The 16,441-nt window shown below is 41.2% G+C and overlaps 1 protein-coding gene across 1 annotated transcript in view; it reads left to right on the top strand.

The window, feature by feature from the left end:
- T265_14770 (hypothetical protein) overlaps window positions 1–16,441 on the top strand; it is a gene marked incomplete at both ends in the record, with an annotated part of 121,095 nt that overhangs the window by 12,566 nt on the left and 92,088 nt on the right. The window contains 2 exons of the mRNA XM_009175154.1: window positions 5,220–5,324; window positions 13,067–13,264. Of these exons, the coding sequence (XP_009173418.1) occupies window positions 5,220–5,324; window positions 13,067–13,264 (303 nt within the window). The remainder of the gene's footprint in view (window positions 1–5,219; window positions 5,325–13,066; window positions 13,265–16,441) is intronic.

Raw genomic sequence — 16,441 nt, 5'->3', positions numbered from 1 at the left:
CGGATGACCTGTGTAGATTTTCTATAAGCCGCCTGTTCTCCGTTCCCGTCGTTTTTTAGATTTGCATCCGGAAAAGGGCAGTGTTTTGCAGTCAGTTTGACTAGTGTGCATGCATAGTTGACTTCCGTGATTTAAAAGCTACTATACTACTCAGAATCAGTAACTTCAAACATACCATTATTGTAGTCCCATATAAGTGATATTCACAAAAGGCTGAATTATTGGAATATGTCCAATTTTACCGGTAGAGATTTCGGATGAGATAGGTCCTGTTGGTGAACCCATAATAACTCCGTTTATTGACCATACCGCTGACCTAATTCAGAATACTGAAGGAGCGCAAGAGTCTCAATTCCTTCACACTCATCAACTAAGTATTGGAGACAATCCAGTGGCGTTGGCTTTACTTGGTCAATACAACTACCACGTCAAAATGACGTAGTTTTTTTCAATTTAAAGCACCAAGACTGGGCCGTTGAATTAGAAAACCTCGCATACTCCCAACACGCACAGTCCCCTCTGGTAGCACGATCAAACAACACACCTGAAGACCAGCCAAGTTTGGGCATTTTTGAAATCCAACATAACGGAAGGATTAATGTTCCTGCAGGTACTAAATTCTCATTGTCTGTAATGCGACGTATTGTACACCTGGGTCTTTGGTAGTTTTAGGCGACCAACGAGATGTTCACTCATGTAGACGGTCCGCTTCTTACTATCTATCTTGAACCTCCCCGATTTGCCGATCAAAACGGCTGGCATCTTGTAAATATTGTCGCGTTCGCTCATATACACACGCCCGAGACCCTGAATTTGCAATACAAGAACTGCACATTTCCGGCGACGTTGATCGCTTAAAGCCCGTACATGCTGTTTTGCCCATTTACAAAGAGATTTAAAATGAGCTCTGTTTAGCCTATGAAGATAGGTCACTTCTTAGCATCCTAATTGTAGCACGTATGGATGCTCTGCTGCACTTTCAGGATGCAACTTATTAGCCATCGAAAAATCTTCAATAATTTTTGTCAAGTGTCCACTGAGTATATATATATTCATGCACCCATTCTTTGCAGATACAGTTATGTGCATTATCCTGCTCTTCTCTCAAAAAGGTGCAAACTAACCCGTTTATCGGGAATATTCTAAATGCAATAGCTCACAATGAAAGGATAACAATACCATTCATAAATGTCCCACTCACAGAACACACTTTGGGCCCACTTTTTTGCATTTTAGTTATCGCTAATATCGCTAACTAAAGGTTTTATGGAGATACGTCTTGAGTTTCTCTAATTTATAATATCAAATGACTAGATAACCAATTTGCCGGTAGACAGACCACTATTTCCTAAAATATTCAACGCACTGTGCCGAATGTGATTAACGTTGATAGCTGAGAAAGCTCGGATGAAAATATCAATCGTAATTTGGTTTTGAGAATTCATGCGGTAACACAAACCGAAGCATTTTACTACCTTACAGGGATGATAAAGTTTTATCCAAATTTTTGAAACCTTATTGAAATCCATATAGAGTCAATTTCACCCGGGTAAATAAAGTGAAATATGCGACCAGAATGTCTGAGGCAATTTACGAACTCAGTTATACATCATAGCGATAGCTCAGAGAATGTCCCACAAACCACCGGCCAATCTTAAAGCGACAAGCTTACACTTGCGGCTAGAATACACCATTTTCGGTAGATTGGTGAACATGCGCACATCTATTGATTTTTGTTGCATCTTTCCTGCCCAGTCCACCGGGATAATGCGCGCAGCACACATGGTTTGAACGCTAACAATCCACTGAAACCAACTACTAGGTGTAGATCTCCCGTCTGTCCCTCTAACCTTCCACAGCAGTGCACGAAAAAACCCATAAAAACGGTCATACGTGTAGACTTCGTTACTCTTTAGGAAAGTTGAGGATTTGTTTCGACCTGGCGCAAGCTTCAAACCTAATATCAAGATTTGTTCGCCGTCAGTGGTGTTTTTAGTTTTGGATAGGAATTTCCTCTACCAAAATATTTACTCCTCGATCACTTATTCCTGTGAATCCGCGAGAAAGTTATTTCAGGAATGACCACGCAGCAGGCTTCCAGAGTACAGAGAAGATCACGAACCATCGTGAGTTTGAGGACTATGTTTACCTTATTCATTGAACGCATTCTTTCGTTGCTGCTCTAGAGTAATCTTGATTATTGTAAGTAATATAGATTAGTTTAGAGCTCAACACATTTTCCTCGATTACACCAAACTCAATCTGTACCGTGCACATGACACGGTGTTTCGCAACTTGAGACGAAATGTGGTAGTACGCATTTGCTATTCTTCTCTTGTGTGTGCGAATGATCCGGGCTGAAGCTTCGGTTATCGGTTCAGTAATCGCGTTAATGCTCAGTGCCTGTCAATCTCCAAAGTGCTATGCGCTTCTGTTTCCACTTGTCAATTCAGCTGCAAAGTCAATTATTGTCGATTTGACAGCTTATTCTTATGCATGTGCCACGGTTTCCCCAGATAAAGTATGGTTTGATCAAAATGACATACCAGGTAATCGCATGACATGACTGAGCTTGGATGTAAAATGAACAAGGCCACTATTATTTTAGGATGTCAAACAGGCCAATCGTCCAGCGAGAGCAATGACTTTGGCAGCCAATTAAACTTCGTTGCTCCAACACTAAAGGTGACTAAAAATAGATTTTGCACTATAAACGTTTAAAAAAATCATTAGTTGGGAAGGTTGCTAAGAGTTCTAAAATCCACTACTCATTGTACGATACTAGAAAACTCAAAATGGAACAAGTTTAGCAGACGTTCAAAATGTTTGTTTTCAAAGCAAATGAGCTGACCCAGTTGGACGTACAAAGTTTCTACTCTCTGGACAGAACTAACTTAGGAACCTTCAGTTTTTGTCTACTTCATCTGGATTCGCACATGTAGATATTACGGAAGACGTTTTCCAAGTTCATATAGATTATATAACGCACATCTCGTGAGAGTGCACTATACTGTTTCTATACACCATCTGACATTGTATGTTTACCATTTTCGGGGTGGTCCCGTTTAGAACACGTACTCATATTCATGAGGGTATGCCACGTAATGCGGTCAGGCGTTCCTCAGAACGAATTCTGGTTGAAGACCAAAGAAGCGTTCTGTCTAGGTTCAAGTAGAAGAATTATCGATTATTGCTCGTGGGAGTTGTAATCATTGTATATGGTTGTTTCTGTCCAAATAGACAAAACAAGAGGAACACGCAAAAAGAAATCTCACAACAGCTTGCCTTTATTGCTATTGACGGATCATTTGTTTACATGAATACTTACTGTATATTTGTAGCTTCTCCCGCCCTAAGACCTTGAACGAAAGGTTTAGCTGAGTCACAAAAAACCTAAAACGTTTGCCTACAATCTACAGAAGCTATGACACCCGACAACCTTCCAATTGGATGAAAGATCGTTCATTTTAGATGAGACGTTACATTATCTCAAAACGTTCATCTAAACCAGGCGTTGTTTTCTTGACGAAACTTACCGCTGGTACAACGGGGTGCGGAATGAGCTATTCAAATTGTTGAGCCTCTATGAGGTTAGTCAGAACTATGCAGTAAACCTACAATAAAATCACAAGCCAATTTCATGGCATTTTTCAACTTCTCCACGAGCACTGATAACAAGGCAGATGAACAAACTGACTATGCCCCACTTCAGTGTTCCCGTTTTAGTCACTGGCTGGTCAGAACTGTGCTTGCAGCATAGTTGGATGTCAAATAATGTGAGGAGTTCGGCTCTACAATGACGAGTGTAATCACACTCGGACGTTTTTCGAGTGATTTAACCCCACAGATGAGATTAGGCTTCTGGCATTATAATCGTGTGACCTAAATTAGACTGGCCATCATGAGAGCACCAATGCCCACCAGGAAGTTGAAGGGCTGGAATGGTGTTAGCAACTGTGAACGGAATTTATGCTCTGTGTTAGAATTCGAAGTTAAATGATCACAGCCGATATTTAAATAGTGAAGGCTTGTCGACCAGTCGCTTAAAGTCAGGCGTATAAAATACATTCGTGGCATGACCACTAGTCGTAGGCGAGGTGGACAAGTTCGCGGCAGACTGCTACCAGCGGCCAACTCCGTTTACAGTTGGTGGCCACACAGGAAACGTCCCTGTTAATAAAGCGCTAACGAGCGGCCGAACGACTAGGTGTTCAAACTACTAGCCGGGAGATCGCGGGTTTGAGACTCTCTGGAGTTTCGCGAGATGCGCACTGCTGATGATTCCCAGTAAGGTTGAAACAGCTGTACAGTGCCTCTCAGCTTTTCATTGTAGAATGGCTTCACTTACAGGACGAAATCTCTACAAAAAACCCAAATCTCCTCACACTACCAACATCACACTGGGTTTCAACTCAATTATTGATTCAAATCCAAAAGAATTCCAGCTTCAGCGACTAACGCAACGAAACATAATCTGATAAAAAACGGTGACACGCTAATAACCAAAATCATTATCCCCGTATACTTAACCTCCCACTTAAACAACTAGCACAGTGAGTTGAAGACAACCTGTGGCAAATGCAACACAGGCTATTTGCCTGTCAATACCTCCGCAGCCTGTTGTGTGATACTGGTAGATCACATGATTATCACGGCAGAGCACACTCACCCGTTTCTCGTGTTAGTGCCTGTTAACTACACTAACTTACATTCGGTGTACATTTAAAACCTGTGCAATGAATTCAGCTTCACACTCTGTTGAACCTGCATGACGTAGCTCTAAGAGCTACAATAATCTAGGTTGGCAGAGTGAAGAGTCACTTCTGATTTCTCAAATTTTTTTCCCTACGAAAATGCATAGACGTAAAAATCGGAGTCTGAGCTGTTCTCTTCTTGCTTGTTTCCCCCAAAAACTACCCCGCATCCGGACACACTCTCTTCCTCCAAAACCCCTTGAAACTGAAAAAACAACATCCGATGTCGAAACTCGTGATACGGAATTACTTTCTTCCAAATTACGAACCTGGCCTGTAACGTGGACCCCGGATACCGGACACCCTGCTGCATCGGATACTCATTCCAAAACAACCAATTCTGGGGTTAACAAAACAACTAACACTCTACTCGGTGATGATACTGGTTTCATGCAAACAACCACTTGTGATTCGCCCAAATCGAAATCGCGTCGAAAATCCAAACGCGGAAAATCGCGAAAACAGTCGGCAGATGCCACGCAGAGCTTTTTACGAGCCGCAAGAACAGGAAATAAGCACAAGTTGGCTGACCTACTCGATTCCAGGGTGGACATTGATGTGGCAAATTCGGTGGGTTTTTAACAAGCTTTTCCGTGTGTGATAATTTCTGTCACTAAATCCGATCCTCATATATGCAGGCAGTACATTGTCCGCAGTATGATAGGCTGAGTTGTAAAAGCCACAGCAATTTATTGATCCATAGACAAAATATGTAAAGGCTCCCGCTCCATCCTCCATATGATTCTTCTCATTCATCACTAGAGCGGGGAATTATTAGAGATTGATCTGCTCTGAGGGGCCAAAATACTACATTCAATTGCACTTTGCACAGTCATCAATAATCAGCCGAGCCCATAAGAAAGGAGGCATTTTTCACTGGAAGAAATTTTACCAGCACATTTGTTGGGATACTAGACTGTACAACTGTGGCGTCGTGAGTGCAAGTCCATCGAAAGGTACGCACCGTTGTTTGTATTTTCAGCGCTCAACCGTGATTGTTTACTTATAGCCACTTTATTGGTTCCAAGTTTGTAGATGCGTGACTTTCCGCGCTTTGCTACGCTTTCGACACATAGAAACGTGTCAGTTACTAGATTTCCTTCTTCGCATTGTGTGGTCAGGTTTCGACCCAGTTTTTTAGCTTGGCCCCGAAAAGATCGGTCAAAAATCTCCCTACCACGAGGGTGCTCAGGATGTTTTTAACTAAACCGATAATTTTCACCCTCAGCGAAACGTGAATTTGATGCAAGTCCATCACTACATTAATCAGAATAACCCAGTTTCGCCGCACCTTCGCACCTGCTTGTAGTTTGTTTGAGAAACTTGTGGTTAATTTCGCCGATACGATTCGTGCTGCGGAAAGAAACTGAGAGACTGACTACTACTAAACTGATTTGACAGAAGAAAACGTCGTTACAGCCAATTATCCAGGTTTGACATCACGCAGTTCAACTTACGAATTGTACAAATCACATTTCAATAGTTACAGAGGATTTGTTTTAAATATAGCCATGCAAACGTTTAAGTCTACGCGTCAGAAATAGTCCGATGACAATAGGCGTTGATCGCAAAATTCGCTTGCATCAATGTGTTGAACAACAAACAACCTAACGGTACTCACGTCCGCCAGATCTTAAAGATCTAACTGAATACCGGTGGAGATTTGTGAATTCAAGGATGTGAATAATCCTGTTTCACGAATTCCACAGAAAACAATTGGGAAGGCCGGGTTATGCACAGAGCATCGGTATTTTTAGTCGACCTCGACATGCTAAAGCAGAAATTACAGGGTCTTAAGAGAAAAGCCATGTTTTTGAAATAATTTCTGTGAATATAATCCTTCCAGACAACTTCGCAGTCTTACTCTCAAACTCTTACGTTTGCTACAAACTAAGTAAAATATAGTCTGAGTTCGTTACCCCGGTGCTTTACCACAAGCAGACCAGTCTCACTGCATTCTTTACAGTTGGATACATCTCAACAGCTGTGAAACATTCTGATCTTTTGCAAAATAGGATTGTCATTGACATCATTGTGCAGCACATGGGTAGTTAATTGACCCTGGCACAAGATGCACAGAGGACAATAATGATGGTGCTGAAATATAGAGTCTGCTAGTAATAAGGGTAAATCTCAAGATGAGTTGTGCATCGCTTAACACCCAACCGTCGCCTAACGCTATGTCAATAGCTCAGAACGAGTGTAAGTCAATCCCACGAGCAGATGCGCCATGTGCTGGTTATTATATTTCTCGCGAGCCACTTAGTTGTCCACAAAAAGTGTAGAAAAGTTTTCCGCTGTTTCCTTGACGAAGATTGTGTTTCATCAGAGGATGCTTTTATAAGTATGAACCGCAAACTAACAATCATGCCTTGAAAGTTACGGAAACGGATAATGACCTAAGTGGGCCCTCATTTCGGAATTTAAGTGAGCTCACTCTATGAAAATCAGCCTTATTTTTAGCAGTTTGGGAATTTTCAATTATAAAGTACCGCTGACCTGTGGCCGTACAACCAGGAGAAGCCATATAAACCGAAAAATTATCTGATACGCGATTCACGAATATTTCATTCGCAGAAAAATTATTAAATAAAAATCCTTCGTCTTCTGATCTGGAATAAACGCATGGTCATAAAAAAGTTCTTTGTCAAGCCGTTGCCCCGCAGCTTTCAAACCGGGTCTCACATAGCTGCCAAAACCGAGAGGGGAATGACACTTATGTAGAGATAAAAAAACTGTTTGATCAAAAATGTTTGACCAAAGCCTTTTACAATCAACAAGGACAGAAATGTTGGCCTCTTGTCAGTCCCAAATATGCTAAATTACTTCAAGCCACAAGTTGCATCAACCCTTTTATGTTCGCTGAGTGACCGTGCGATGTTTCAGCCACTAGTTTTTAAACATAAGTTGCGACGACTCCTTCACCCAAACATGTTGATCAGTCTCAAACACCGGATCAACTTACGGCGTTTCCAAAATGCTAAGTTTAGGGTCATACAGGTTTTATTATTTCTAGTTTCTGCGCACTAAAATTCAAGAGTTGATTTGGAAAATCCTGTACACGCTTTCATACTGTTGGGGCAGCAGAAAACAACAGCATATATTTTAGAACAAGAACCAATCAAAACTTTGGAGCTAAATGAGACCTCTGAACGTTTATTGTTGCCTTTACCAACATGTAATGGGCCGTAATCCGGTTTTCTCATTTGATTCATCAAAACAACAGTTGCTGAGAAACACTTAAACCACGACACTCGCTGCTGCTTGCTATCAAGACGCCAAATAGAATTATTTCGGTGCAGCTGATGTGTCCCAGATATATCGCTATAGCCTGGCTGGAATACATTCCTGATGTAGGTTATCTATTGATCAGTTTCTTTATGTGATCCAACCACAGCTCGATGTGTTATTGATTTGTTTATGCGCACATCTAATTCTTGAATAGAACTGTCAAGCGTCGCTAGTCAAAATCAGCCGGTAACCTAATGGTTCGAATCCTGTTTCCAAATGCAGTGCGCATGTGTGACTGTGCTATAAAACCAGGAAAAGCTCATCTCCGGTGTACCTTTTGGAATTGAAAATAGTCCAGCTTTCCTGAAGCTACTCGAACAGTCTCAATAAACTACCAGCTAGAATCCTACGCGACCAGCTCCTCACTTCTCAAAAAAATATATCATTATTTATTATCACCTCACCATTAGAACTCAGGGCAGCTTCGCCTTTATCATCAAATGGAAAATAGATTTGCCCTTGATGATGAGATTATGAAGAAAATCACTCCAGAATGTTTATAGAAATGTTACTAAGTAAATCCCCCATACTTGAAGGTCCAGAATGTTTGCCTTGACGATCTTTCCCAAAGTAAGCCACATTAGTTCTGCGAATACATCACGTGAGAATCACGTGCCAACGGTTTGCAGCACCCAACCCACTGAGAGAATGCAGGCCATTAAACCGAACTGGATGTACTTTCGCTTACAGCAGAAAAGCAACTGTTTCTGCCTCTGGGCTGTAGGATGGACGACCTTGAGGAATTGCTACATATTAGTATCCAGCTATTAAAACATGTATGGCAAACATTTTCAAGTCCCTCTTAAAGCATCCACTTATCGAGTTGATTTCAATGTTACCGAATCCACGATTTTTCTCTTCAGGCTATGTGTTCAAAGAGCTCCAGTGCAAACCCTGAGCTCCCATCGAATTTAATGCTTTTCCTGATACATTATTAGAACACTCGTGATGTGCTTGCGATTGGTTCGGGGATTTCGTCTCACGTCTAAATACCTGCCCGTAAAGTAACCCGGAACTTTACTCGTATTGAACGTAAAGTAGACTAATAACCTGCAAACCGATACGTTTAACCGAAAACCTTACAACAAAAGGATGAGTGCCACGTGAAAGCAAATAGCGCTACGCCTTTTAGCGGTGCGGAAAGTTCCCGGATATATAGTACATAGTATAGTATACATATAGTATACATTACATTACATTATTGCGAAATAGTCTCTGCCACAGATAAAACAGGCTTCTCTGTTGGGACCAGCTTACGAGCTAATTACGAGAAACAAATAAGCACCCCCCAAGTAAAAATATATCGCTCAATGGAGGAAGAATTCCTTGAGTTATCGCACTCCGATCATCATGTAGGATGCACCTTGTTCCTAAATGACCAAAATGGAACTTCGGTACACATTTATTCTTTTAAGAGTTAGTTCTTTACAATCTTTTGCTTCCTTGTCTAGACAGCGTGGAATGTTGGCATTTATGACAAGGATAAGAAATTTTAGTAAACTACTTACGCGGGTTTGAAATACCGGCATCCGCATGTCTAGTTAATTTTCGAGGTATGGTTGATGGTGAACAGAACTCTCATTTTCTCTCTCTGTTTCAAAACAACCCGAGACCGGTCGGTCTAGGGATTTTGGAATTTGTCGCTACCACACACTGCTGGGTCCTGTTCACGGCTAACAAGATTTAATTTTTTTGCGCAGTCGAAGTGTTTCTCCGTCTACAGAGTACAAGTAAACACAGATTTATTCAGTCTGGGCCACCAGCAAAGAGCAGAACTGACGCCAAAATGCCGCACAATCAATAAGGAAGAATATCCTATCCAAAAATGAGAGGAAATGGAAGGGAAAGAGACCAATAAGAAAAGATTCGTTGACACTGGAATAAATGAGCTCCCAGACCCGCATGAGTAAACGCTTGTAAGCATCAACCTAGAGATGGACACTCAACTATGCTGAACAAAACGCACTTTACTGATCTCATCTCACACAAGCCTGTGCACGAAAGGCTAGTATCACTGCACAGTCCAGCTAAGAACTAACGGCAAACGCGCCAGTGAACTCGGCTACTTGTAATGTTCACATGCAAGGACAATTAAAAAGGCCCGATAATATAGTACTTGACAGTTCTAGTTTTGATTTTTCCTTGAAAATAATACTTTCTTCGGTGGGTGGTGCCCCAACAACACCCAATTCCGACTCACTACCCAGTTGTACTACCTACCTAATGCTATGTTGCTATAGTGTGGAAACAGCGGTGAAAAAACACACCGGTCTATTCAGATCACAGATACCCAGTTTTGGAGCCCCAAATTATATCTAAACTCGCGGTCTCTTAGCTTACATGGTTCTTTAACCTCAGCGATATTCGTTTCTGACGCAAAAGATTATGCAAATTGCCAAATATTATTAGTGCCTCAGAGGTGCTTGCACGGACCTCATTTGTCACAGTGCTTTTCACGGTTCACTCTGCTGCAAAGATAACTATATCTATCAATAAACTCAGCTTTCTCATTTTGAAGTTTTAACTGGATTCATTGGACTAGGAGTCCCTGAAATAGACCCGCGCATCTCGCAGATTCAAACTGCGAGTCAAAATACGGGGCTAGATTTAATGTCTTAATTAGATTACCTTGTGAAGACGTCTGGTGGACAAAAATATAAAAAAAATGTCCTTGGCATAATCCTGGTCTTCACTGTTCCATCATATAGTATCACAACACCCAGAGTCATTATCCCACGAAGAGTACACTGCATACTCTTTTCGATGAAAAGACCGAACAAGGACGAAGACAGCGGACCTCCCGGTGAATCTCACCATTTTGGGCAGCTCAGTGTGGACTGTAACACAACCAGGAGTATGGCATTTTGTCACACGAAGAATATTTAATTATTCTAAATAAAATCTCCCTCCATGAGCTTAAGGAAAACCGCCAGAGTCGGTCGCCAGTATATGTGACATTACCTAAGTGGCTGACTATATGTTGTTGCAACCTCTAGCTGACTAAAATTTTAAGTGTCTCAACTGTGATGTAGCCAGACGTAGTAGTATTGCTAAATTTAACAGCTATTGGAGCACTGGAGTGAGGCTTAAACTACAAAGGGTGTGACAGTCGCTTTGGCTCCTTTTTCTCAAATAAAGCTACAGGTTTTTGAAGTGCATTTGCTTCACCAAATATACTTAAACGACTGAAGCGGAGAACTAGTGACACCACAGTCCAGTGTGTATTTGCCAGCCCGTCAGTCCATAATTAATGCAGCTGTGAAGCAGCTCTGTGAAGAGTTTTCTTCAAGATGGAGATCACTAAGGACGTTGACTACTTAATAAGAATCCAATCTGCTGAAAACACTTATCACATCAGCCGCAACTTCGACCACCAAGCTAAAAGGCGACTAATCTGATTTCATCCAAGGTCATACTGGGGAGTAGTCCCTCAACATACAGCGTCATTTGTTGTCCAATACGTGTAAAAATTTTCATTTTACAGTCGATTATTAGAAAACGTTCATTTTTTCCCATGAAATAAACGAACGAATTCGTTAAGCCCAACTAGCAGGTTTTTCCACAAGTAATGCGGCAACCAAGTCAAACATTAGGTTGACAAAAATCGCGGACTCCGCCTACCTGATGAACTGCAATAAGGGCGAAAACCATCATTGACTAACTGAAGGTTTCCATCAAGTTAAAGAGCAGTATGTTCCGTTGAGCGGAATGATTGATATCCGCTGACTTTTTACACCTTCCTTCAGTATTTGGTACACTCTCGCATCACAAATATGGTAACACGTGCTGACTGTGCACTCTTTCTGAAGAGCCAGCAAACCTGCTTTTCCTACATTGGACATCCATATATCATCAAAATACGTGCAGATCGTAAAGCACAGATATTTATGCAAAATCTGTAAAGATATTTCCTAATTCATAGCCATATTTCTGATGCAGATACAATTTTAACCGAACTACCTGTAAGAAGTAGGATCGTCGAAGTTGACCATTAGTAAACATACGTGCTCACATAAGTTGTTTCTAAGTTCCCAAAAACCTGGATAAAGCACTACTGGCTACGGAAGGAGAATGCCGCAATGCAACTTTTTGTTAGCGGAAATTATATCTTAATCCGTTTTTTCAACGTGCGACGAAGCAGAAATAGTTTTTTCTACCGGAAAATTTTCGCCTCGGTCGTCAGTAAGTGTTTTCTATACTATTTAATGCTTCCTTTCCGCGCTGAAACTAGTGCTTATGTCTAGCGCGGTTACACTTACGTATCTGCGCCTGGGTGATAAGCATTACCGATGAAATTGAAACCCATCTACCGAACAATCAATTTCTGTGTGTGTTGTAATTATCTTTGCCTTACTTCTTGGGACACCTGTGAGATCTGGCGTAAAGAACTGATATTCGCACAAGTATCTCCGACGGAGGGCCAGTTGAAGCAAGTTTCTCCACATTCAATCCATGCTTATCATTTTTACGTATCCGTGATCATCCAGGATGATAAGATTGGTAATTAATGGTTTAGGGGTCATTTAGAACCGCCTTAATTTTCTACGGAAATTACAGTATTCGCTCGGTCGTGTTCAAAGTCCTAATCATCTATCCAATTAGACAGGAACAAGTTAATGCAGGTATGCACATGCTATTAAGCATGATTCTTGTTACCAACTGCCACAGTCATTCCTTACATACGATCGAAGCTATTCAACCAAAAGTCTGCTTCGAGGCTACCACGGATCATTTACCGCTTTATTATCTTCAGTGGTGGTGAGACTAGAAAAGATATTAGGGTTGCCTTTGTGTAAAACACAATCACTCATTTTTACCCACATTTGCCCTCCTGAGTTGATTGCACAAAATCCCCTACTTCTCCAGAAATGTTTTATTGCAGGTCGAACTATCCGCTATTCTACTTTGCTTGGCCATTCAATTTTTGCCTAAAATAAGCTAACAAATAACGCCTTTACTGTGTGATTTTTAAAAACTGAAATCCATTTTGATATATTGTTCCCTTTTCGTTGTTTAATCAGAACGGTTTGACAGCTTTACATTTGGCAGCGAAAGAGGCACATACAGAAGTTGTGCATGAGTTGCTCAAACGGGGCGCCAATGTGCATGCAGCTACCAAAAAAGGAAATACCGCCTTGCATGTTGCCAGCCTTGCTGGTCACCTGGAAATTGTCAAGCTATTGATCGAATTCGGTGCGGACGTCAACTGCCAATCTCAAGTAGGTCTTGTGTGCTTCCTTCTCCCACTTTGTTTTTGAAATTTTGAGCAAACAAAGAATAGCCAGAGGTGGACCATCAACAAACAAGTTGACCACGGTAAACAATGCTCGGACAAGGAAGAAAATGTTCCGTTTTCCGGATAGCTGCAAAGATAACCTACCGGTAACCATATTTCATAATTCAGTTAGTGGGCGGAGAGTGGGTCAGTCCTCATGCAGTGACACATCACAAATAAATAAAACACAAAGAACTTGGAAATTCATTTCACTCGGAAACCAAAGAATGGTGCTTTTGTCGATGCATTTTTGGTTAGGTTTGTAAATCAGAAAATCAATAAGCCTTGTCTCAATCCCAATTTTTTAACCGGGCTTGGCATTTAGCGCCGGACCACTCTCATTGCCCTCTCGTATAAGGGAAGCGCTTAAACCGCATGATTCAAATTCTTCCTTGAATACAAACGCATGAGAATTTAACTAAAGACATGTACGTAGCATATCAACAGTATATGGATAGAAAAAGGCCTAAAAAATGAACGGCTTTTGGTGCGGTAAATGACATTAGTGGCAAGGAAAAAACAAGACCGCGTGGTCGACGGTACTGTTGTGGATTGATTTTTCTTAGTATTTTCCGCGCAGTAGATATCCATTGAAACTACCGAGAAAGCATTTTACTTTTCAGTAGTTTTGTCCATGAGGAATAATCGGCGCAAAATACTCGCGTAAGGCGCAATACGTTAGAGGATTGCCAAAAAATTTTGTTTTTCATGACAATTTACCCAAAGAAAACAAACTTGGTTTCTGCCTTCATTTATTTCTTGACGAAAACGTGTCTGGAAATCTCATCCAGAAATGATTAGGTGATCCACAGGTGATAGGATAACATAAGGATACACATTTAAGTTTTGTTTCCCTATTTTTGTTCACAAAATCGATAATCTTGCAACATCAATCTTCACAGTTCCTAAATGAAGAAAATCTAATTAAGGGGGTTAGTCAAGCTTAGAATGCCAGTATCTCTTCTGTTGTAGTCCACCTATTTGACAGCCATATTATAACGTGTCGAAGGAGCTGTGTAGTGGTTCACTCTACGCTCGACTGTTTTGTTCCACTATTGGCGAATTGCTGAACTCAGTATTAACAAAGATTGTGTACGGTTTCGAAAATTTTTCCACGGCAAACCCGTTTCAAAACTGGGATTTTCTGACAGGAAACTTTACACAATTTTGGAAGGAGGAAAGCACTTTTCATCTAAGCTGGCAACCTAATATAAGTCAGGTACGCACACATGAAATACTTGCTGTATTCTGCATCCGCCCAATTGTTCGATGTTTGGAGTCACAAGCTATGGATAGTGAAATCTGCAGATACACTGTCGTGCTACATGTAAAAAACTTGGTAGGAAAGGAAACATTATATCACATCGATTTCACTGTACCTTCTGCGCAGAATTGTGCACCGCAGGAATACGACACGAGGAACAGCCTCTCTGTGATGCCTCAAGAACAAGCGTGTGCGTACAAAACACGGTGATGTGAAGTGACGCGAATGCTCGCTTAAACACTCTACACAACCAGTTCAATAAATCAATCAATGAAGAATGACTATGTGTTAGCTGTGAAGTTAGTAGAAAACAAATGGTCCTCTATAAGCACAGAAATAGACTGCGAGATAAGAATGGTGCATGCGGTCCATTATTTCCAAGTATTTGGAAACTGAATTCAAGTTTTCACTTTTATAACAAATGACCAGCTCACAAGATCTGGCACAAATCATCGTACTTATGAATCGTAGCCAATCTGAACTGAATAAATAATAGTGGTCCCCCAGTTGGGGGATTCAACTTCCAAATTGAGATGTTCTCAGCTTAGTTGCCACTTGCGCTTCTATTTGAACTTCTCCACCAAGTGATTTAAATCTACGCTAAAATAGTAGCATTTACAGCTACTTTGCTGTTCTTAAGAAAAACCGGAAGTTTGCAACTCCTGAATATCCACGATGGTTTAAAACCTCAGATTCCCAACAGGTAGTTGAACAATAAACCGCTCGGTTACAAGAGGCTAATCAACTGTGTCATTAACTCGTATTTACACATGATAGAGCCCCTCACGTCCCTCAGTCAATGGATTCACATGATGTGGCCAATAGATGAATGGCTCCCAGAGCAGTCCTCTCAGATACATCATTCATCCATCGCGTCAGTTATTGTTCATTTCAACTGAACCACGAGTAGCGCTGAATTGCGTCGACGACGACGGGTCATGGACGACAGCTGCAGTCAAGCGCCGAATGAAGTTGTCTGTACTGTGTTCAACTGTCAACATGATTTTCGCCCGCTAAGAGACTAATAATTGTGTTTGTTATTCAACCAGCGTCACTTTAGTGACTGGTACGATACCCACTGAAGTGCAGTAATTTATCCAGGATTTGAGGGGAAATTGTACGCAAATCTCAGATGAAGTGTTAGCACAAGTTTTATCACGCCACAGTAAACTGAAGGTAGCGTCTGCGGCTAAACTGGTTAGACATTTTACGAAATGTTACACTGATTTCAAACAAATCCCACCTGAACGTGCCACAAAAGTCCACGTCACCAGTGCTTCTTTAAGTAAACTATAATTGAGAGATTCAGCTTCGATTCAGTTAACTCTTCTGTCAAGCGAGATTGTTGTGCAAGGGAATATGATTTAAAAATTTCGTTCACTTTGAGTTCAAATAAAGCATAAGTTTGACGCAAACCTCAGGACTATGTCCATGTGGTGAGTGTGAAGAATGATGAAATTGACCGTGGGCTGTCGAAGGGTTTCTAAGAACAATTGGTCTTGGAAACCCCTCACTTATGTTAACTCGACCCCGCTAAATTATCTCATCTCTCTACTTTAAAAGTGTGTGCTGTTCTTTACGCGAAATAGGACAACCATTTTCTATCTACTTTTCCTAGTACTCGCGTCCAAGTAGCATTATCTCCCGAGTGAATGAGTACCATGATCTCGCCCACCATACCGTTTTCTTGTCCGAAGGGCAAACTGATTATGGATAGGAAGGAAATTTGGGTTTCTTAAATGCAAACCATTGCTGTCAGCTGACAAATGTACCGAGTGGTGATCGATCCCCTAGTGTACTCAGGGGACGGAAATTTAAATTCACCGGAATAAGTCAGTGCCAGATATACTACTGTTT

This window comes from Opisthorchis viverrini (assembly GCF_000715545.1).
Source record: "Opisthorchis viverrini unplaced genomic scaffold opera_v5_258, whole genome shotgun sequence".
Taxonomy (NCBI): Eukaryota; Metazoa; Platyhelminthes; class Trematoda; order Opisthorchiida; family Opisthorchiidae; genus Opisthorchis; species Opisthorchis viverrini.
Note: the sequence above shows the minus strand (reverse complement) of the source record. Positions and strands in the feature narration are given on the sequence as shown.